The sequence below is a fragment of the Artibeus jamaicensis genome, unplaced genomic scaffold (genome assembly GCF_021234435.1).
Source record: "Artibeus jamaicensis isolate MK-2021 breed Jamaican fruit bat unplaced genomic scaffold, CSHL_Jam_final contig_466, whole genome shotgun sequence".
NCBI lineage: Eukaryota > Metazoa > Chordata > Mammalia > Chiroptera > Phyllostomidae > Artibeus > Artibeus jamaicensis.
Genome location: NW_026521844.1, coordinates 6657659 through 6680577, shown reverse-complemented (window position 1 = coordinate 6680577; position 22919 = coordinate 6657659). Strand labels below are relative to the sequence as shown.

Here is a 22919-nt window from a genome sequence, read left to right as displayed (position 1 = left end):
ATTTGATTAAAGGTAACTTAATGTTATTCTAGAAAAGGTACAGTATTATCTAGTAAAGAGATACAGGCTGATGGAGATGGGAGCAATTGTGACAGAATCTAAATCCCTTGGGGTGGGGGGCATCTTTCCCATTTTCTTTTTAACTTTCTGGCTTTTTTTTTCCTCAAAGTTTTACTCCTTGATTTAGTGAATAAGACTGAAAATGTCCCCATTAGGCATGCTAAATAATTTGGTCATAAACTTTTATTTCTCTTGACAAGTGTAAAATGTCATACGCGCTATTAAAATTTCAATTTAGACTCTGGTTAAATATGACACAATTAAAAGTGCTACTAAGGCTACAATTTCCACCTCGGACACTAAGAGACTGAGGTGAGATGCTGTTTTATTTATATTCAGGAACCCAAATTAGACATCAGATATACTTGATTAATAATCAGGTACCATACAATGATCTTCAAACATGAGCTGCCATAAAAAATGGCTTTTTTGTTATCACTTAGCATGTAAAATGAAAGAAAGACTTACGCTGCAGCATAGGACTTAAGTAAATTTAAGTTATAACTCTGTGTTAATGTGCTAATGTGTACAAAGGACAGTGATGATGGAGGCTAGATAATCTTTTGCTCTGAAACTCTCTTAATGCAACAAATGATCGTAGGTAATTCAAACTAAAAGTCAAAGAAATAAATTAAACGACTTCCAAATGACCCTTCCTGCACAGCTTAATGTCTATTAATAAAACCCAGTTTTTCTACAGTTTTCATTAGAGAAAACATAAAGTAAAAGAATTTAGCATGTTACTTTTGGGTTAAGTAAATACAGCCTTCCATGAATTTATGTCAAAACATGGAAGATGATTTCATGTATTACTTTCCTTGATAAACACTGGCATGGGCATTAATAAAGGTTTAACACCCTACTGGTGGCAAACATTCATCTATAGGAAACATTTTCTTTTTCCTTCTCCATCCAGGAAAATGTATTTCTCTGCTCTTCGGAAGTTAATCCCTAACATACCAGTACACCCCCACCCCATGCCCACAGTGCTACCCAGCTCGCTCTCCCCCCACCCGACCCCGCTTCCCCTCTCTTCTCCTCTCTTCCTTTTTGCTCCTGACTTGCTGTTTCTACCAGTCTTTTTCATATCCCTCCCCATTCTCTCCTGCCCCCTCCCTCACTGTTTAAAAAACCCATGACAATTCACCTAAAAATCATGGTTTATATGCTTCTCTTTAAGAAAAAGAAAAACAAAAAACAGAAATCAACCACACTGGGCTCACATTCCCAAAAGTTACCTTGGGCTCTAAGGAAGGATTAGGGATCCATCAGCACCAGTTTGGAACAATGTGCACCCGTGCTTCTCAAACCTGGATTTTATGTGAGTCGCCCTGGAACATTATTAAAATACAGATTCTGGTTCAGTGGGTCTGGAGTAGAGCCCAACGTTCGGCATCTCTCCTTTGCTTCCAGGTGATCCCCCAGTGCTGTGGGTCCGTGGTCATATTTTAGGAGGAGCCTCTAGTTGTTGCCTGTGGTAGAACCAAACCTTCCCACACCTGATACAACATGCCCACCCACCTGGCTTTCCTCTCTTGTTTGCCCCCCTATCTTGTCTAGTTATTTCAGCATCTAGATTTCCAGTGTTTACATCTTGTTTTAACCACATTTTTATTTTAAAATGTATTTCATCCAACACAGACCAAACCAATGGTTGCCATGAGAAATTTAAAACATTACATGCTATCATTTCCCTTTGTTTCTCATCAAATTTACTTCATTAAATATAAATCTACTGAATGTGACAACAGCTTTAGCTATACAGATTACTGACAAAAGATAAGAATGCAGATAATTCTACTTAATACTTATTTTGTGTAATTCTTTTTCCCTATCCAGAAAAAAAAAAAGAGTAAGGGTGGTTAGGTCCTGTTTCGTGTATGTAAAATTCCTCTAGGGAGCTTCAGAAAACCACTTTAAGTACTGTCAACACTTTCCTCATCCCTCAGTAAGTTTAAACCTCTTCTTTTCCTATCAGATAGTCATTTTGGTTGACGATACTGGGGGTGGGGTGGGGGTGGCAATTACTACACTTACAGAGCCATTTCTACACTTTCAGAACCTAAAAGGAATTCACTTGGATTTCTGTGCTGCCAGAAGTAAGCTAAATTTCCTGAATAAGGTTATCCTCAAAAGAGATACATAAATATCCCAGAACCCTGGTGTGGAGAGGGGGGTACCTCCCAGGAAAGTAGTGTCCGCCAACTACGTTTCTAAGTACTGTGCTTTCGACTGAGTGAGAGCATGTGAACAGCTTGATTTTTACAAAGTGAGTGTGTGGGAAATGAATGAAAGGTGGGTTAGACTGTTCCTTGAAGTGGCATTATGATGTTCACTGCACGTGGAATAAAAGTTACATGTTACATCATTTTATTTGTAAGTTGCCAGGCCCAATGATGCTAGGCACATGGGTCATAGAATGGTTGCCGAGGTGAGCCTGGAGCTGATTGTCAGGAATGACCAATGGAACAGGAAGAGAAGCACATTCCAGACAGAGAAAAGTGCAATTTCTTGGGACTGTGATGAGCTGGAGTATTCTGAACTACTGTTAACCATTCAAAGTTAACATAGTTAATGCAAACTGTCAACTCCACTTGCATGGGCATAGACTTGACCTTGACTTTGCCATCACCCATAACTGCATCTCTTGCAAAATCTTAACTTCCATCTCCTCCTCCAAAATTAAGCCAATCTCCAAATCTATCTAATCCTCGCTTTTCTCTTCATGTCTTTTACTACCACTTGCTTCAAACCAGTTTTGTCTCCTACCTGGAAGGCTGCCGTACCTTCCTAATTGGTTTTTCCCCAATCTTTCTGCAACTCACCCTCTGCACATGTATTACTAAAGTACCACATCAGTGATACCTTAAAATGTAAATCAGATCATATGACCTCCACCATGGCCTAAAAACCTTCTGTGGCTCTCACTGCACCACAGTCAAACATCATTAACCTGGCTATAGGGCCCTGAATGATCTAGCCCCTAACTATCTCTCTAACTACTTCGCTTATTCATATTAATCATTTTTCATTTTTTAATATATGCCCAAGTCTATTATCTTCCCCTGGCCCTTTAGATGTAATGTTCTTTTTGACTAAAATGCTTTTTATTTTGCTCTGGACCTTGGTAATACCCAAACATATTTAATCTCTGAGCTTGACCACGATCCTTCCTGGCACTTGGTACAATTTCTAAACATAAAGTCACTGTATGTAAATTGCTATATAATGGGAATTGGATTATCACACCAATCTCCATTGTACTTTAAGTTTCATGAAGGCAGAAACTATCCTTTTGGTTCACAACTCAATAGCAGGAACTAAGCAGAATGCCTAGAAAGAAGTATTTAGGGAAAACTACCAGGTTTTTTGGATAAACTGTATCTTGGTATTCTTCATTATTTTATTTAATTTTTGGCATTTTAAAAATGACATTTTTATTGCCCATATTTTGTAACAAAGAGACAGGAAAACTTTTGTGCCCCCAGACATTCAATAGTACTGTATTCTAACTTGACACAAAAAAGTCGCAACTGATCATTAATGACAGCTTAACCTAATTTATACTGTATTAATTAAAAATTAAAATTGATTATACTAAGAAGTTTTAGGTATGTTTTACTAAATAAATTTACCACTGAAGTAAAATTTTCAAAGTAAATACAAATGATTCTCAAGTTACTCTGTGTATGTGGGAAAGACTTGTAGCATTTAACCATAAGTAAATTAGAAGGATTAAAAGGGGTGATATGATGATAAGATTTAAGAGATAACTAGATTTACCTTGTTATTTTATTATTTTTTTAAAGAAAGTAGTGTTGATATGAGGAGACACTGCCAAGAATTTCCTGTAGATTATTAAATAGTGAATTGATTTTCTGTATGCCTCAAGGACTTTATATCTAAGCATCAAGTCGTGTTGAAATAATCATCTTAGTAATTTCAGCATGCATGAACACCATGTATTTTTTGAGAAAATAAAAAGAGTGGCTCATGAGACTGGTAATGGCATATATAACCTTTAATCCCAAGGTTACTGAATTGAATCTGGTCCAGAATCTCTATGTAGCACTATTAAGCTGACAGAAACGGTTTTGTAGCATCCAACCTGGACAGCACAATTTTTCCCTTTAGTTCTTATGCCATAGCTACATGTTCCAACACATCTCATGTCTTTTTTTGTCCATCTAAGAAAAAATGGAATATTAAAATGGTTTTCCTTGGAGAATACATAGGAATGTTCGGATATCTAGAAGGATATGCACCAAAATTGCAACAGCAGTTAGTTCTGGGTAATGAAGTCACAAAAGCATGTATGCATTTAAAAGTGTGTTATAGTGAACACATATTAGTACTATAATCAAAAGTAATATTTTAAAAGTTACTTAAAATAATCTCTAAGCTTATTAATCATCTCCCTTAACCTGTGATAGGAAGTAAAGAAATTGTATAATGTGTCCCTAACTTTAAAATCTTTCCACAAATTTGCTAATGCTTAATATATAACAGTTATGTGAACACATATCTTGACCCTATTGATTCAATTGCTTAACTAAGAGTAGTTTTAAAGTAGACTATATCATGTTAGTTTTCACGAATGAACAGTACATTCTCTGACACAGCCATCCCCTCTACCACCAACATCCAAATAATCAGCAAACTGTCCTGCTCTGCTAAAATACCTACTGAAACTCAAAGCTCTTTGTGCCTGTCATCACTACCATCGCTCACATGCATCACGGAATACGGGTTTTTGCTTTCATATTCACATTAGACACTCCTCAGAAAGATAGAACAAAATTTGAAAAGAGTCTTCACATGCTTTCAAAAGACAGCTATCCTCTCTGTTAATGGGGCAGCCAAAGGATCCTGCTCTTTACCAACAACTACAGAATTAACACCACATTCACTTGAAGATATAATAGCTACACCTGACTTACTGTAACACAATTGAAATCTGGTATTTGGATGTAACAAGTGGTCAGATGGACCTATTACTTATATCATTGTGATTTCATGATTTTTCCCTGATTCTCTGACTTTGAAGATAATAAAGTAACTATAAACTCACTAAAAAAGCCAAAAATAATTGTCATAAAAGGCAGTGCTATGGCCTGAATGTTTGTGTACCACCCCCCCCAAAATTCATATGTTGAAGCCTCAATGCCCATTGTGATAATATTTAGAGGTGGGGTCTGTGGGAGGTAAAGCCACCCTGATTGGATTGGTTCCCTCAGGGAGGAAAGAAAGAATCAGAGCCCACTCTCTCCTCCATTGGGGAAACCAGGAAGAACACTCTCACTGTCACTGACCATACTAGTGGTCTGATCTCTGCTTTCCCATTCATCAGAACTGTAAGAGATAAGTGCTTGTTGTTTAAGCCACCCAGTATATGTTATTCCTGTTATGGCAACCCAAACTGACTAAGCAGGCAGCAGCAAAAGAATATATTCTGATTGATAGTAAAAGCTCAAGTTTTAAATAATCATAAACATGTCATGGACCTTAGTAATATTGCTTCTTTACTTAAGTAAGTAAATATATACATTTCAAAAGGAAAACTGATTATTCCAACTGCAAAAATTATTGAAATTACTTTTATTTGTTCTTTAAACAAAAATGTTTGCATCGATACTATTAGCATGTCCTATGTTAGCAATAAGGATCCAAAGGTCAATTTTCGATACCACTGATTTCAATTCAAGATAGAATTTAAGATATTCAACACATGCTTTACTTAACCTGAAATTAATTTAAGAAAACATAATTATTGAAGTATTTTATTCAAATTTTAGTGTACTAACATACACATCTTCAACTTCATAATGAAGTCAAAACTGATTCTATAATTTGAAGTAAGGAGCATCTGATCCCATCTTTATAAATAATTCTAGTGTCTGACCATACTGGAGCTAAATAGAAAGAAGCAGTGAAAACAACAGCATCAACAATTAGATTTATGATTTATAATTATGTACCAGTCACTTTGCTACACACTTCATATGCATTATTTCATTTAAGCATGAACTAATTTTGAAACAGTCAGTGCATTTTAGAGTATAAGTGTACAAAGATATTGTAAAATCATGAAATTACATGAGCCTTTAAAATTCTTCCTGTAAATATGAAAATAAAAATAAGATACATAAAACGGTTTTAGAGTCTAGTCAATGCACTTGAAATGAGAAATTATTTTTAAAAGATAAGACTAAGTACCTATAAGAAACAAACAATATTTTAGAGATGCAATATAAAAGGTTCAATTTCAAAGATAAAAAGTCTATCCAGGAACTGTGTGTGTATATGGGTGTGTACGTATACAAGCAGTCAATCAATATTTTATAATATCATGGCATATTCTATTGCCACATGCTTATCTGAATAATTTCATCTCCAAGAATAATCCTTCCTTTCATCTCCTATGGTCCAGATTTTGAAAAGATACTCTACTGTGCCTAGGTAAATACATGACTACTTGGCATACATGGTCAGTTCATGTTCCCATTTCCCCCAAATGAGGAAAATTAGATCATTCAAATTCAAAGTCACTTTAAGGAGCAGCAGCTTAGTGTTAATAACAACAAAAGATCATAATGTATTGCAAGTTGTTGAAAAATACTACTTCAAAATACAAACACTCACCTCAAAGTCACTACTTCTAAAAAGCACTCCAGTAATAAAATGTGGTGTAACTTAATTTTTGATTAACTGGAAAAAATAATTTTTTTCAGGAAAGGTAGTTCTTCTGTGATTCTGCTGTTAAGACAGCCTGCAGATGTCTGCCTAGTCTGAAGGGAATTTCTATTCCTCAGGAGAAAACAGATTCAATAGGAAACCAATAGCCATATGCTAACTGTGCACTGCTTGGCAGGTGACGTAGAAAGCCATAGTTTACAATGGAAAGCATGAGGGTCAAGGTTCAGATGAATTTTCCCTAAAATCCAATGCAATTACTCAAGATCAAATTACTTATTAAATATTAGTATGAAAGAACGGGGTCTGGTATAAAATGGAGTTTTAAATTTTCTAATTGGTAATGTTGGGTATAGGAAAATAGATCCATAAATATTTTCCTTGGAGTTAATAGACTCTCAAATAAAGCTAATACAAAACAAAAAGTACTACTTGCAAGACCATTTTAAAAGCTGGGCTTGAAACTGAATTAAATAGTGAGTTTTCATAAATCTTAGAAATAGCAATAACTTCCAATCTTTCTAACTTAATGTCCCCACCAAGACATATCATTCTGGGTTTGCAAAGAAAAAGAATACATACAAAACAAATTTTAAAATGTACCTATGATTAGGAATTATTTTCTTTTATAGATATAACCTTCTAAATATTCCAAGTAGAACTGTTAGGTAGAAGGATTACTATATATTTCTTAGCATTCTAATTTTCAGGCTTTATAATTGGGTGGATACATCTGACCGGATCAAAACTAAGTTTGCAAGAGCAAGAGCAACAGCCCTCACCACTATCCAAGGATCAGCGCCAGGAGGCTGGCCAGTGCCTTATACCCTGTGTCTAACCTGGTCATGATTAGGATTTAAACAAAAGATGAATGTCCTAAAGATGACCAATAAATACAACTCTTTCAGTGCATTATTTCAAGTTAAGTAAATATTAAAAATATAATATAATACAAGACTATTATTATTTCTATACAGAAACAAAGGTTTTAAATGACATTCCACATCTTTTTCTTTTCAACGTTTGAGAGATTGACAATTGTTAGGAACCAAGGAATCCAGTTGTTGTTACAGCTGTAAAACTTGGTTTAAAGGCAAATAAAACAGAGATACATGTTTTTAAAAGAACTGCCTACAACTGTGCTGTGAAACCCGTGTTGCCTCAAGACACTGTTGTGGATGCTATTACTTTGGGCTACAGCTTCACTGAGAAATCTGAGGCAATCTTTGCCTTCCTGGGTCTGAGCCTTTGAGAAGAAGAACAGTTCTCATTGAACTTCTGACACCTAAACTAAAGGGTTAAAAAAAAGTAGTAACATGCTCCAAGAAAAAAAATAAAACCACACTACAACAGTAGTTTATAGATTTAACCCCCATCAGACATGACTGAGCCATGTTTTCCTGCCCTGCCCACATTGGTTATTTATGTGTATTCCTCAGTGCTTGCATTTGAGGACACAAATGCATTTAAAAATGGTGAATAAACAGCAACCACTGTTTAAAATAAATAACTAAAATACATGTGAATTCAGTTCCTATACATCTACTCGTATTGTGCTGAAACATGAATTTACTAAGTAATAGCTTCCAAATTTTTTAAACCCATTTTAACTGCAAAGTAGTTATTTTTCAATATAACTTGTGTCCAAATAATACAATGTACCCAAATAAAAACATGTTCTTGATTATTACAATCATATCAGTATAAAAATTATTGGCAGTAAACGCTATTCAAACATTTTTCAAGGTTTTAAATAATTATGTTATCTCTAACCAGGATCCTTATTATTGAACTCTCCTTATTAATATCAAACTATATTAGATAAATATATATATATGTATATTTCTCCCTTTTCTGTATATGAATTATTGCTGAATATGATCTTAAATGTATTTTAAATACTTTAAAGCACTTTTAATAAATTTGATACAGGAAACTATAATATTATTTTTTCTCTGGAGCTTGAAAACATTTGGGAGACATAATGAGGTATATCATTATAATTTGTGAATCATGCATTATTAAGAGACTACATATTTGAATATCTTCCTGGTAAAAGTTACATAACAATCTTTTGTCTGCTCTCAATTTTATGAAGGTATATTTGATGACTTAGACTGGAACGACTTTTTCCATAACAAACTCTTAAGGTAACAGAGCATCTAGCTTAGAAAGAGAACTGGAAACTTAAGAGTGTTTTTTAAAATATCAACACAAAAGCCAGATTAGAAAAGACAGCTCTCTAAATCCCAGTGCATTAAGTCTATCTTAATCATCTGAGGAAAAACTAAAGATGTTTTAAAAAGGAAGATCTAGACAGAAAGCATTTAGACCTTCTATTAAAGTCTATAAGCTTTTCTGTTTTAATTTTGACAATAATAAGGATATAAGTAAAGTAGAAAATAGCGCAGAAGCACAAGATAACCTTTGATATTTCTGTTGGTACACACTTCATTTATAAGAAATTATCATTCTGAAGAACAAATACTCCCTGTTTTTCCCTCCTAATCTTCAGTTCATTACCTACCTAAAAAAGGAGATGGCCTAGGTTATGTACATCATCATCTTGATTCTCTGAAATTTTTGTCAAATGCTAATTTAAATGTGTCTCTACAGGAAATAATTAATCTTAAATATCAATGTGTCAAGAGTAAAAGAGATGCTCATCTCATAAGTTTAAAGATGACTTTTTATCAAAACATGGTGAATGTCTTTCTATGAGCTGCATCTTTGAACTTCTTTTGCTTGCTCTACATTTAAAGCTGGTTTAGGAAAAGAGAAACAGCTTTCTGTTGAGATTATACATTTTATACATTCATTGATTTAGCTCTAAGATCTGAACTAGGAATCAAGGCAATATGAGAAAATACAATAACATTATCATCGATTAACTGTGAATGGAGAAATATAAACATGGGTTTCAAGTAAATGTTTTTAAAAATGTGAATGGCTATTTCTGACTGTTTTAAATGTTTCTGTTTATTCTCTCCAAATTTTGTTCTTTTTATCAGAAATCCTTGGCAGTCTGTCTCATTTTAAGTACTGCTACACAGCTCTGTGACTGCAGCCAAATCATCTAAGTGTTCAGGCGCTGACTTCACTTAATAAAATGATTGAGTTAAAGTAATCTGTCTCTAAATTCCTTTCTATTTCTATAATTTTATAATTATCTGTGATTCTGTATACTTAAGTTCTAGTTGAATGTTGCAGACATTGTTAGAGATAATGAAAACCAATTATACAATTAAAATCCTGAACACAAATTACAACAAAATATCAATCATCGTATAAATATGTACACCATTATGTAGTTTCCCATACAATCATACATAAGCTTAAAATAAATTCGACCTAAATTTCATTTGTCTCTTCAATCCCTATCCATTCTCAGTTTCTGTTACATACTCTGTGTGTGTGTGTGTGTATATACACATACACACAGTGGGATTATTTCAAAGGAATAAAACTTTCTTTACTACCTCTTACATGTTTATTCAAAACAAAGCTGAAGATTTATTCAAATATAATACATATCTAAACTCTAAAAATAACAATGTAATCATTAGTGAACAAGTCTTTCTTGTGGTAATCTCAGGTGAGCTGCCTTCAATATCTATATACAGAAGCTGAACCACCTGAGGATTGAAAATACACTATGGTAGCCAAGAGAACAAAGCATGAGGCATATACAGACGCATCTCTGGATATAGCTTACCCAAAGTATAATCTATTTCTAAGACTTAGAGACAATTTAAAACCATACTTTTCAATACCAGTTGAAAGGATTTCTCCTAATGAAGACAAATGAAAAATACCCCACACTATTCTATACTATATTCAATATATTTAAAAGCAACAATGGAGGGGGAAAATCAATTTTAGTGATAATAGTTGAAGAAAAACAGCTCCAAATTAAACAAAAGTAAAATATTTCAACAACTATGTATAAATCCCAATTAAGCTAGAATAACCAGCTAGAATGAGAAATATAAAAAATTCCAACAAAGAGTGAATTGTATTCATATTCAAAGCTAGAGATTTTCCTCAAGTAAAGCCTGTGATAGAGGTTTGACTTTTTACTGCCATTATCAAGGCAAATGACCCCACTCTGCCGCCACCCCCAGAAACACAGCAAGCCCATTTTACTTACTAGCCACCTCCAGCGATGCGTTGTGGCTCACAGCCTCTCCGAGGTAATTCCTTGCTACACAGATGTAGACCCCTTCATCCGGCCTACTTTTTCGTCCATGGACTATTCGTAAGAAAAATAAAGATCCACTTGGCAGCAACATTCGATGTGAGCGAGGGTCATCTTTGTCTGTCTCCACCCTCTCCCCACCTTTGTACCATTCAATCGTAGGTGTGGGGCGGCCCTCAGCTTTACAGTTCAACGTCGCAGGTTCTCCTTTCGAAACAATTAGGTCTGAAGGGTGTTCAACAATTCGAGGTGGAAAATCTTCCTGACGAAGACGGGAGCCTGTAGAAGAATTGACAAAATAGCTTCATATTATCTCTTGAAAACAGTAAAAGTCTTATTTCAGAAGACTAGGCATTAGCACTGCTCTTTAAACACTGCATGATACAGACCCACTCTTCCAACCCTATTCCTTAACTAATCCTTCTGATACACCTTTCAATTCCTGAATCCTTTTGACCCTCCACTTACAAAGTGCTCTTGCTTAAACTTTGCCTGTATGAATCCTGCCTGCTTTTCAAATCTCTTGTCCATAAATCCTTTCGGAACCCATCACCCTGTCTGGTTGTGTCATGTATGTGCTTATTTTTGCAGAGGAATTTGTTAAGAGAATTGTCGAGTATTACAAAAATTGGCATGACTTCCTGGAATTTCCTTTTTAACCAACACCAATCAGCGCTTTAACAAAACATATACTATATACTAATGAACATTTATATTCAAACATGTGCTGAAACTTTTCTTTATAGAAACTTTTATATCTTTCTAAGTAATATAATAAAACTTTGTAGAGTTTTTTATTAATAAATTAAGTTCATTACTCTCCAATAATTATGTTGATATTTTAACAGACTTCCAAGACATGTGAAATCGCTGAGTTTAAATAATTAAATAAATACTAAATGGAAAAGAATATTGGGTGAGGGGCCACAGTTCTGGGGTGTCCAACCTGTGGCCCATGGGCTACATGAGGCCCAGGATGGCTACAGATGTGACCCAACAAAAAAGCGTAAATTTACTTAAAACATTACGAGATTTTTGTGTGTGAGATTACATGCCACAGTGTATGTAATATATGGCCCAAGACAAGTTGTCTTTCCCCAGTGCGGCCCAGAGATGCCAAAAGGCTGGGCACCCCTATATCTAGCCCTTATGTATTACACAATAAATACAGTTCTGACAGTAAGTGTCATTAAAATATTTTGTGCCTGTACCTTATTTTCCCAATGAGATTATAATCTCTAAAACAGATCAGCTTCATGTGTTTAATACTCCTACCATGGACACATTCAATATGTAAACTTCTTAGAGATTTCTCAAATTCAAAAACCCCAGACTTAATTTCATTGTGCTCCCAGCCTTGTTCTCATATACTGTTCCAATCTCAATGAATAACAATAAGTAAAAACCAGTCTTCCTTGACACCTGGCTTTCTGTCCTCTTAGTCCTCCCCCAAGTTTCTCAGATCAATGTACTCATCTCCGTCTCTAAAGCCAGCCACCCCAGATCAAACTTCTACCAATCCCCACCAGCACTGAGGAAAGCTCTCAAATAGCTTCACTTCAGGGAAGCAGATGAAGGCTTTGAAATGGGAATATAATAAGTGCCCCCCCTCCTGCAATTTCAATGGCTCTCAAAATAAAGGCATTGCTCTTAAGATAAAGTCCTCAACAAGACCTACAAGAGCCAGAGTGCCCATTCCCCTCACTGGCTGTCCAGACTTCCTCCTCCTCCTCCCTTTCTCTGCTTTCCTCACCCAGCCTTCTGTTAGCTCCACAAACATTTCGAGTTTCTGCTTTACACAAGCCTGTGCCTGCCATGGGGTCTGAGCCCAAAATGATCTTTCCCCAGTGTACATACACCCCTTTTTTAAGTCTCTGTTCTCCCTGATCTTTACAGCAAAAATTAAGTGCTTTTAAAATAAAGCTCTATAACTACCTTGGTAAGAATGATCAGAATTACAAAGTAAGTTTATATGTTTGACGCTTGGAATACTGTCTGCCTTTTCCACTGCTCTGTAAGGTCAGGGGTCCATCCGAGTCTACTTACAGATGCTTCTCTTATACTTGGCAGAGTGCTGAGCGTACTACAGGTAATCAGTAAATACGTGTGGACTGAACAGAAAATGAATAAATTGTTGACAGGAAAGACCTGTTTGAGTGGAATGATCTTAAGCTTAATAACCATGAACTTTACAAAGAGACTTGAAAAGATTTAATTTCTTAATAGTGTGCATGACCAATACGCATACTACTTGACCTTCACTAGACTGTAAATTCTACATGGAGCTTCTTTATATCTCTAATTTTTCACTAGACTGTAAATTCTACATGGAGCTTCTTTATATCTCTAATTTTTAACTACTGCAGTCAACAGTTTTCTTAATGAAATCAATAAATGAATGATAAAAATAAAAGATCTATTATTTGCTTGCATCTACCATGAAACAACTACCATTATATATCCAGGGTCCAGCACAAATAGCACCCCTTTTTATTACAAAACCTTTCACTACAAAATCATAAGCATGTAATTCTGTAACAATATCACACTCAGGCACACCATTTGATACTTTGGGTGAAATGTTCAAATTAAAACTATAAATCATCACACCCATATTATTACACTACCAACCACACTCAAGCAGACATTACTTCTGCCAAACTTTGTGTGTGTATATGATTAATAGTTTTATAAGCTAAAACACTGAGAAATAGCTTTAGTTTAGTGCATAGTATACAGCACATTATAAGCTCTTTAAATAAAACCAAGCTCTAAAAGTCTTACGAGAAAATAAACCAGCAACATGAGAAAAAAACAACATAGGAATGCATACTCTCTCACAAAAGGCTATAAAGTCAAATTAAATTTAAATTGGAATTTAGATTATTCAATGGCAAGCACTGTAAAACCTAGCAAAGTAAGGCATTATAATACAGTACTGGCCTTTGCTTTGACTGTAATTATGAAAGGTGGATGCTAATCAGAATTAACTGTGGAGGTAATATATATTGAATTAAAGCAAATTGTATTTTAAATTCTAGAAGTCCACTTTAGAGAGAAAAAAACGTGTGTAGGTTGCTGTGAGAGCACCAAGAAAGACTACCTGAGCGAGGCAGAGAAGTTATCCTGAAACACAGAACTCCAGTCTTGCAAAAAGAGTCAGAAAGAAAAGAAAGGGGTTGATTTCACTCAGAGGCACGGTGATAAAAGAGTGTGGTACACTGATTTGCAGGACCTGCAGGTAGGTTAGGGTAGCCTCAGTGTAAGGTTCATGTCAGAGATTAGAAAAAGCATGTACCTGTAGAAGTAACTAGAAGAGATCATTGTGACGGGATTTGTGCATCAAGCCAAAGTTCAGAAACCGAACAGAAGGCGACAAGAACATTTAAATACTTTAAGCAAAGGATCACATGATCAAGTTTGATTTTAAAGAGCTCACTATTGGTAGTGCAAAACTTGTACTGTAGCAGAAGATATGCGAGGAAGGGCTAAGTTAAGACACTTTGGCACTCTTCAAGCAATAAATTTTGAAACTTGCATTTGGATATTGACAGAGGAGAAAAGAGAAAGAAGCATCTAGAGATACTTAGTTACAATATTAACAGGACCTATGCACTGGCAATGTGGGGGGAAATAGACGTGAAAAATGCAAAGGAGGGAGAAGAAGCAGGGAGATTTCAAATTTGTGATCTGAGCAATGGGTGAAGGGCAGTCCAGTGGAGGAAGAAAATAAAAGTGTGGGGTTTGGTAAAAAAGAAGGACAAAAGACAATTTACTCACTATGAGACATGGAGAGTTTGAAGTACTTCTAGAATGTTCAAATGGGGAGAACAAGCTGCCAATTGAATACCCAAATTTGACCCCAGAAAAGAAATCTCAGCTGAATCGAGCTGGAGACTGAAACCACGGAGAAGAATAAAACCATCTAGGGGACTGCACAGAGGAAGTAACAGCCAGTTACAGAACCTGGAGATCCGCCTGCCGGTTCCACTCAGGGACAGTGAAGGGCAGGACTGCACCTAAGCTACGGCTCCAAACATCAGGTCCACCCAGAATGACTTTGGGGAATTAACACAGGCCCATGACTTCACCAGAGTTTTTGTAATGCAACATTCCATAGAAGAGTTTCAGCAATAAAAAAAGCTTTCTATTCTAATAAGTGCCACCTTTTCCAGAATGCTCTTTGGAATATTATTTTCCTCAGATTGTTAACAGGTATTTCTAAAAAGAAGAGTTGCAGCAATCAAGGTCTATTTCTTCTTGCTAATACACATTATGATTAGCCAAAAGGTAAACTATACAATATTTCTCAAATTTGCTTGGCCATTTAATTCGTTTTATAGGGCATCCCCACTGACCATTTTTTTAAGGAACACACTTCAAAAAAATACAACTTATTACATGTAATACTCTGAAGAGAATGGATAGTGTTGGCAAAGGAAAAAACGAGTTACTTAACTGTGGAGCCAACACCTTTGCAAATCATAACAAAAAATTAGAAAGTGCACACTTCTCATAAGGCATAACCTTTAGGAAAGAAACATTCCAATTCCAAAATGATATATATGTATAATGAGTGACTGATCAACCTCAATCATGAAAATAATCAATGGCAACCATCATCCCTATAAAAACTACAATAAATTTTTCTTTATTATCAAGTCTAGGCAGGAAAAATGAAAAATAGAACTCATTAGTTATCCATCACCCCCTCCTCACAACATCATCTTTATGGGGTGGGTGTTGTTATATCTGGCATCTGCACTGGGGAACTGAGGCTCTGTCATTAATTGTTCAGCACGAAGGTCAAAAGTGCTGGATTCAGTCCTGGTGAAGTTCAAAACCCTTGCTTTTGCCAGCTATTCCATAAATACTGCTACAATTAATTTGCTAAAATTTACAGAGAAATGGCCATGCCTGTTTCCAACACTGGAAGTGTTCATTCTGATTACTTATTTTTTAAATGTAGACAACAAAGAGCAAGAAGCAATCCTGATGACGACTGCTGTGTCTTTCCCACATTCACGGGACATTAATCCTCCTGGAACTCAGCTGATTGCACAGTCCATTTGTTCAGTAAAGATCTTCATAACAAATAAATGGGGATGGAAAATTTCCCTATACTGTGTCATCTTCTCTAAATACAATCTTGCATTTTTTAGTAAATAGCCTTATATCATCAGTTTATAGTATTCAGAGAACTTCAATTCCTACCCACTGTGTGTGTAATTAAAATTCAATACCACTGGTTCCCCCAATTTTTCCACCAACACACTTTGCTGGAAAAGTCACTAAACTTCTCTCAATAACCATGACTTACTTTCTCAAAGGAGGACTTTGAGGGAGTTACACCAAGACCCAATAGGGAAGGGCATCCCTGAATCTCAGAAGAGGGCAGAGGAAAGACCCTTTGTGATCGCAGCCTTCCTCCCTAGAAGAGGTGTGCACCTCCAGTCTCACAAACCTCTCTAGGATATTATTGACTCCTTATTCATAAAAAGCATTCTCCAATCATAAGTGCTGAGTTCCTATAAGTCACCATATAACCACCATCCTAATTATGCTACCTTGGGTATTTTTTAATACAATGAGATATGAGGTTTATATTATACTTGGCAAAACCAACTTCCACTTTTCAACTATACTCTGCATAGGAGCCTTAAGAGAGGGTAAAAAAAGAAGGGGACTGATGGAGCAAGGCTTTATCAAGAACTAGGATCATAATGTCAGCTGCCCTTGGCAAGACTCCTGGTAGAGCCTTGGGAATGAACATAACAGACTGACTTCAGGCAACGCCAGCACCAGGGAAAGGGGCATGGCAGGGTTCCTTCCACAACTGCCCGCCGGAAGATAAAATATAAACACGAGTGACTGAAATACCTAAATATTTACACAACCACAGCTGGATAAAGATATACACGTAAGTGCTAAGTATTTCAAAGAAATATATCACGGTCACGTTAGATTTATGATGAGGAAATCAAGCTCCTAGTTGGATGTAAATGGTTCCTGCCGTTTCAGACATCACATTTACAGAAATACAAGCAAGTAACCATGTACGAGGCTGATCATGTTAACATTCTGTTGAGGTAGGTAAAACACACACACATATGTAAATTTATTTTTCTTTCATATATATTATTTTATTATTTTTTTCTAGCATGACAGCAATATTTATCTCAGGGTTTTGTTCATTCATGTGTTCAAGTCTGTTTCTTCACAGCAGATTGAGTGCATCAGTGTTTATTTCATTGACAAAGTCTTGTTGTGATACAAATTTCTTTTTAGTATTCTTTGGCAGGTAATATTACAAAACCTAAACTGATTAAAAGGTCCATTTATATCATATATAAAAGATCTTGCTGCACAAAAAAGCTTATGAAATTGCTAGAAGCAGAAGAGAAACACTTTCAGTGAGTAGCTGACAGATGCACAATGAATATTAATAGACAACCTGGTGACATCTGTCCAAGACAGGGACAGGGCCATGTGTATTTGCCTTGACCACATATCTATATTTGTAAAAGAATACCTATGTTCTCAAAGGAGTCCTGCCTCTTAACCTTTATATTTAAGCTCCATTTACATTTTAAGGAGTAGACAGCCTCCAATTATTAACATAAATCCTACTGTGGGCACCAATCCTATAATTTTCCTGTCAGAATTCCATCCTACAAGGAGATATTTGTTAAAAATAAGAAGACAGCACCCATTAATTACTCACTGTGTAGAGAATAGACTTAAATGGCCTCTACTAAGTTATATGCATTTCCCCAATGCTCACACTTCCTACTATGTATGTATAAAAACAGACCATAGACTACAGACAAACTACGGAGTTTCACCTGAAATTATATGGAGAAAAGAAATACAAGTGAAACGGAATGCATTAAGATAAATGTATGATAAATGAATAACTCATGCAAACTTTCCTTAGGGACTATGTTTAATCCTAATTTATTTTTTATCATAATTCTACTCTAAAGATTGAATGGGGGAGTGTTTTTGCCAAGATTTAGAGTGATTTGAAAAATTAACTGAGTGCCCCAGGCGGCACCTGTTATCATCTAAAGTGACTAGCAAAGTAGACCAAACAGAATTCTGGGAGTGAACCCCGGGCCTTGTGCCCTAGTCCTCTAGAATTTAATACACGTGGTATTCCCAGAAATAGGAAAAAGACCAGCAGTAACATAAGTTAAATTTTATAAACAATATTGCCTGGACTCTTTCACCATTTTAATCATTTCAAACCTAAAAAGACACTTCTGTCACGAGACCCAAACACTGCAGAAGCTACTAGGGCATTACCTGTGGGAGCTGCCTTGGCCCACTCACAGCAGGCAGGGCTTCACTCTGAGCTCTAAAGAAAGGGACTGGAGGGCTGAAGTTGGTTAGCTCAGTTCATGCTTTCTATTTGCACTTTAGTAAAATTTCCAATCAACATGCAAATAGAAGCATTTTCACCATCCGTAAACTGCCAAAGAAAAATATTTATATATCTTAAAGTACATCTTCTCTCATTATCCTATCCATCAGAATAGGATATATATGTATGTGTGTGTGTGTATATGTATACATACATATGCATATGTCTCTCTCTATAAATATATATACATATATATATGTGCCTATATTGTATTAAGATTTGTTCTAAGTACTGATAGTACAAAGTAATATGAAATCAGATCCCTGAACTTAATAGCCTGCAATTCACCATAAGAGACAGAAATATTAACAAGGATAATATTGAAAAATAAGAATGATACAAAGATAGGCAGTAGTAGGAGAAACTGATTTCCAGAAGGAAGAAATAATAAAGGCCAGAAAAACATGAACTAATGTAGTATTTTGTGGGGAAAGTTTATTAAACCTAGAGAAAGAATTCCATCTGCCTGGGTTCAAATCTAGGCTCTACTACTTGTTAGCTGTGTGAACTTGAATGAGATTCCTCACTTGTAAAATGAGTCTAAAAATAATATCTCTACTTTATAGGTTAGCATAATCTCTGATACATAAAATAATATTACATGTCTCATGGCTGGAACCATTAATGCAGTATATGGAAGTTGTTTGATTTTATGACTCTTCTTCCAAACTTTCCTGGAATTACATTAGAATTCTTATTATTTATGGAGAAATTGATTACTTTTTTCCTAAATTTATTAAAAAAAGTTACAAACTGAGACAGTTTCTACTTTTAGTTGAGAATTCAACTTAAAATAATTCCTCATTTACACAGCAAAACATCTTTCATACTACATGAAAAATGAAACAAAGCTAGAGCACTTAGCCCAGCCAAGTCATTGCAATGAAGAATCATCAGAGGTTGACTCTCTCTAAAGCCGTCTGTAAGAAAGTATCTCTGGCCCTGACTGGTGGGGCTCATTGGGTTGGGCATCATCCCACACACCAAGAAGTCAGCAGTTCAATTCCCAGTCTGGGCACAGGTGTGGGTTGTGGACCACATTTCCGGCTGGGGGTGTGTGAGAGGCAACTGATCAATGTTTCTCTTGCACATCAATGTTTCCCACTTTCTCTCTCCCTTCCCTTCTCTCTAAAAATAAATAAATAAAATCATTTAAAAATATATCTCTGTTGTTGTGGAAAATATTACATATAGAGAGAGCCACTGACTAAATGTGTGGCTTTCCAAATTTAAAACACATGCTAATGCTCTTTAAATATTTCTGAAAGAATAGTATTGTTGTGGGTTTTTTCCCCTTTCATTATAAATTTAAAAATCCTAGGGTTAGCAGAATATAGATGAAGTTTGTAATTGCGCAGAATGATACCTCAAGTCGACTCTCTGTAAATACACCAAGGTTATCAAAACTCACAATTAACACTTATTTACTAATGCTTATCTTAAAATACAAAACATATTCAGGTCTGATAATGTAATAGATTATTTCAGGTGTTACAGCCATTTTTAAAAGATGAAGGATTTTGGACAATATGTTGTACTGTGAAAACGAGTTGTTTGGGTGGTCCTATTAATTTTTTTATTGCTATGGAAATATAGCTCCTCCTAACATTGGGTTTTCAACAAATTAAGACAAATGATATGCTATTGCAATCAATGTTAACCTACACTTCATTTCTTTTTATATATAATATGGAAATAGCAGATGGTTATACATTTGAGCAAACCAGAACCCCAATACAGAGAACATGAGCAGACTTCCTTATTGAAATGGAAATACTCAATAATACTCCTGGTTCACTGTATAAAATAAACCTTGCTTGCCAAACTTCCTTTGTCCTGAATTTAAATTTTTAAAGGAAAATCTTTATTCTAAAATTAATCTCTTTTTATTTCAAATATGTATTTGTCAATTCCTTCTCTAAAGAGTTGCATTAGATTTTCATAGACTGTATATCATAGATATAATTTACTGAATCAATAACCTAAAATCAATTAAGTTACTAAAAATAAAGCTTTCAACTTTACTTCTTGAATTAGGTAGTCATGCTTGAGCCACAGTTTAAAAATGTATGAATACAGGTGTCCACAAGATGGAGTATGAATGGCAATTTTAAGAATAATTGTCTAAGTACAGTTACACTTTTAAAAAAACAAAGTACCTAAAGCAACCTTTTAAAGGATTACTGAGAAATCCCTATAGGAATGCAATCAACTTCACTCATTTTTTCAACCCAGTCAGTACTTCTGACATGAACAAGAATGTCTAAAGAACTCATTCACTCCTTAGGAAATGCCCATTTTTTCCTCCCTTGTATCTTCCCCATTTCTCTCATTTTACCTCATCAGTTTTTCCAGATTCTAAGGGCCATTGTAACAAAGGATGCTGAGACAGATTCTTATCCTGTGACATACAAGGCAAGACTTACAGGGAATTCCAAATATTAACTTAGAGTCTACCCAGTGATTTTAATTTTCTGAACAGGTACGCAAACAATTCATTAGTCCAAACAAGGCTATGTGTCATAGATCCAAAAGGGGGAAATCGACCATACATGAAACTTTAATGTAAACAAGTTTTGATGCAAAGAACTCCAAAAAGTTATCCTAATTCTAAAACGTGTTTTTCTTTTATTGCTAGATAAAGGAAAAACACTTGAGATTTGCTACCTATCTCTCTTTCTTTTCTTTTGGAGGTAAGTTTGGACTTTTCTTTTGAAATAGAGGTAAGGTATCTCTTTTTCTTGATATTTTTTAATTGTGGTAATATGATGCCTGTATGCATTTATCATTTTTTATTTTAATGCAACTTTAAAAGGAAAATATAGTACTTATAGTCATTATTTTGATGGTAGCTTAATTTTGAAGGGAAAAGGCCACAGTGTCACTTTGGTTTAGAAGGCATTTATAATACTGAAATACTTGTGCTTAGTCATTACATAGTTAGACCAGAAGTGAAATATTTCTACATCTCCAGCACCTACAACAGCATCTAGCCCTCATCAGGTACTCAATAAATGTGTTAAATGAATGACCAGACAATGGGAAAAGAAATGAAGGGAGATCCCACATGTATTTATAAGCTATTTAAAACAAACATCCATGCCTAGAAGCAATTAAAGAGAATGTAAATGCAATCCTTACTTCTGGGAAGCAGCCATCCACAGTAGCTATGAAGCCATAGCCCCCATGAAACTATTTTGATGTACAAAACTTTTGGTCCACTCTAAGTAGGAAACTCTGTTTAGAAATAATTCTAAGGACATTGAAACCTTTACACAGTATCATGTGTGTTGAAAATAGAAGGACTAACAGTGGTATAGGCTATACAATTCTAGCAGAAGAAGTAGGCTGAGAAAAAAAGCAGCAAAGAGAGAAAAAAACTAGAAAAATTATCTAAAATGTAACTTAAAAGTGTTGTTTTCTTAGAAACCATTGAAAATGCATAGTTTTGTTTCATTCTAATTTTCTCTAGTTTCTAGGTATTTATTTCATGATGTTCTAGTATTATTTTCACAATAAAATATTTTATTTTAGAAGTGCAACAGAGCTGAATTAGTGGATGCTAATGTACAGCATGCAACATAGACAGAGCAGAAGCAAACATCTTCTAACAAAGTAAGTTGTCCTGGGAACCTGGGAAACCTGTATGAGATTAAATGAACAGAGGGCACAAAAAGCTTCTTCTCCTGAGGAAACAAATAGACCTAATTATTTTACTTATTTTCAATAACATTACAATTGCTGGTCTGTGATGCCCAGGGAAAAATTTTTTAACCTTACATTATTTTTCACTTCACATATGAGCAATTCTGAGACTTTCTATTAATAATAAATTAAGCCCAAAATGCATTATCAAAATATACTTGCATTTTTCAAACTCAGCCTATGATAACTTATAGAATATCTCAACATGACAGGTATTTCTCTAGCTTTCTGATAACAGTGAAACAAGAACTGATTTTCTCCACAAGATGGAGAAAATAAATGTAAGCTTTTTTTTATTTTATCCATTTTAGAACTAAAAATAATATGGTCATTTAAAAAAGTAAGAGTAATTTGCTTCTGGTCAACAGGAGGGTGTAGGTTAAAATGGTTGCCTCCTCACTCAACCACAGAGAGATTTACAACTAAACCTCAAGACAAATAACTCCCAGAACTACCAGAAAATCAAACTGTATGGAAGTCCAACAACTGAGGATTTAAAGAAGCCACATTCACTCCCATGGATAGGAGGGGCACAGTCATGGAGTCAGGCAGAGAGGCAGAGAGGTGAGGAGTCACAGAGGGGTGTGGAGAAGCAGCGGTGGAGGCCTAACAGGCAGTCCCACATTCACATGTGGTGGATAAAAATCCAGAGGGAGACCACAGGAGTGAGTGATCCCAGCCCCAGGCCAGACTGCACAGCCCGGGGTTCCACTGCCGGGAGGATACGTCCCCATAACTTCTGGCTATAGAAACCAGTGGGAGTCGTGGTGATGGAAGAAACTGCTGGATTTTCAGGAGACTCTGCTCAAAGGGCCTGAGCAGTTTTAGAACATATAC

General features: G+C 35.4%; 1 protein-coding gene across 5 annotated transcripts in view; it reads right to left on the bottom strand.

The window, feature by feature from the left end:
- Positions 1-22919, bottom strand: part of ROBO1 (roundabout guidance receptor 1) — a 407976-nt gene that overhangs the window by 324500 nt on the left and 60557 nt on the right. For all 5 annotated transcript variants that reach the window (XM_053667254.1, XM_053667258.1, XM_053667255.1 and 2 more), the window contains exon 2: positions 10904-11230. In XM_053667254.1, the coding sequence (XP_053523229.1) occupies positions 10904-11230 (327 nt within the window). The remainder of the gene's footprint in view (positions 1-10903; positions 11231-22919) is intronic.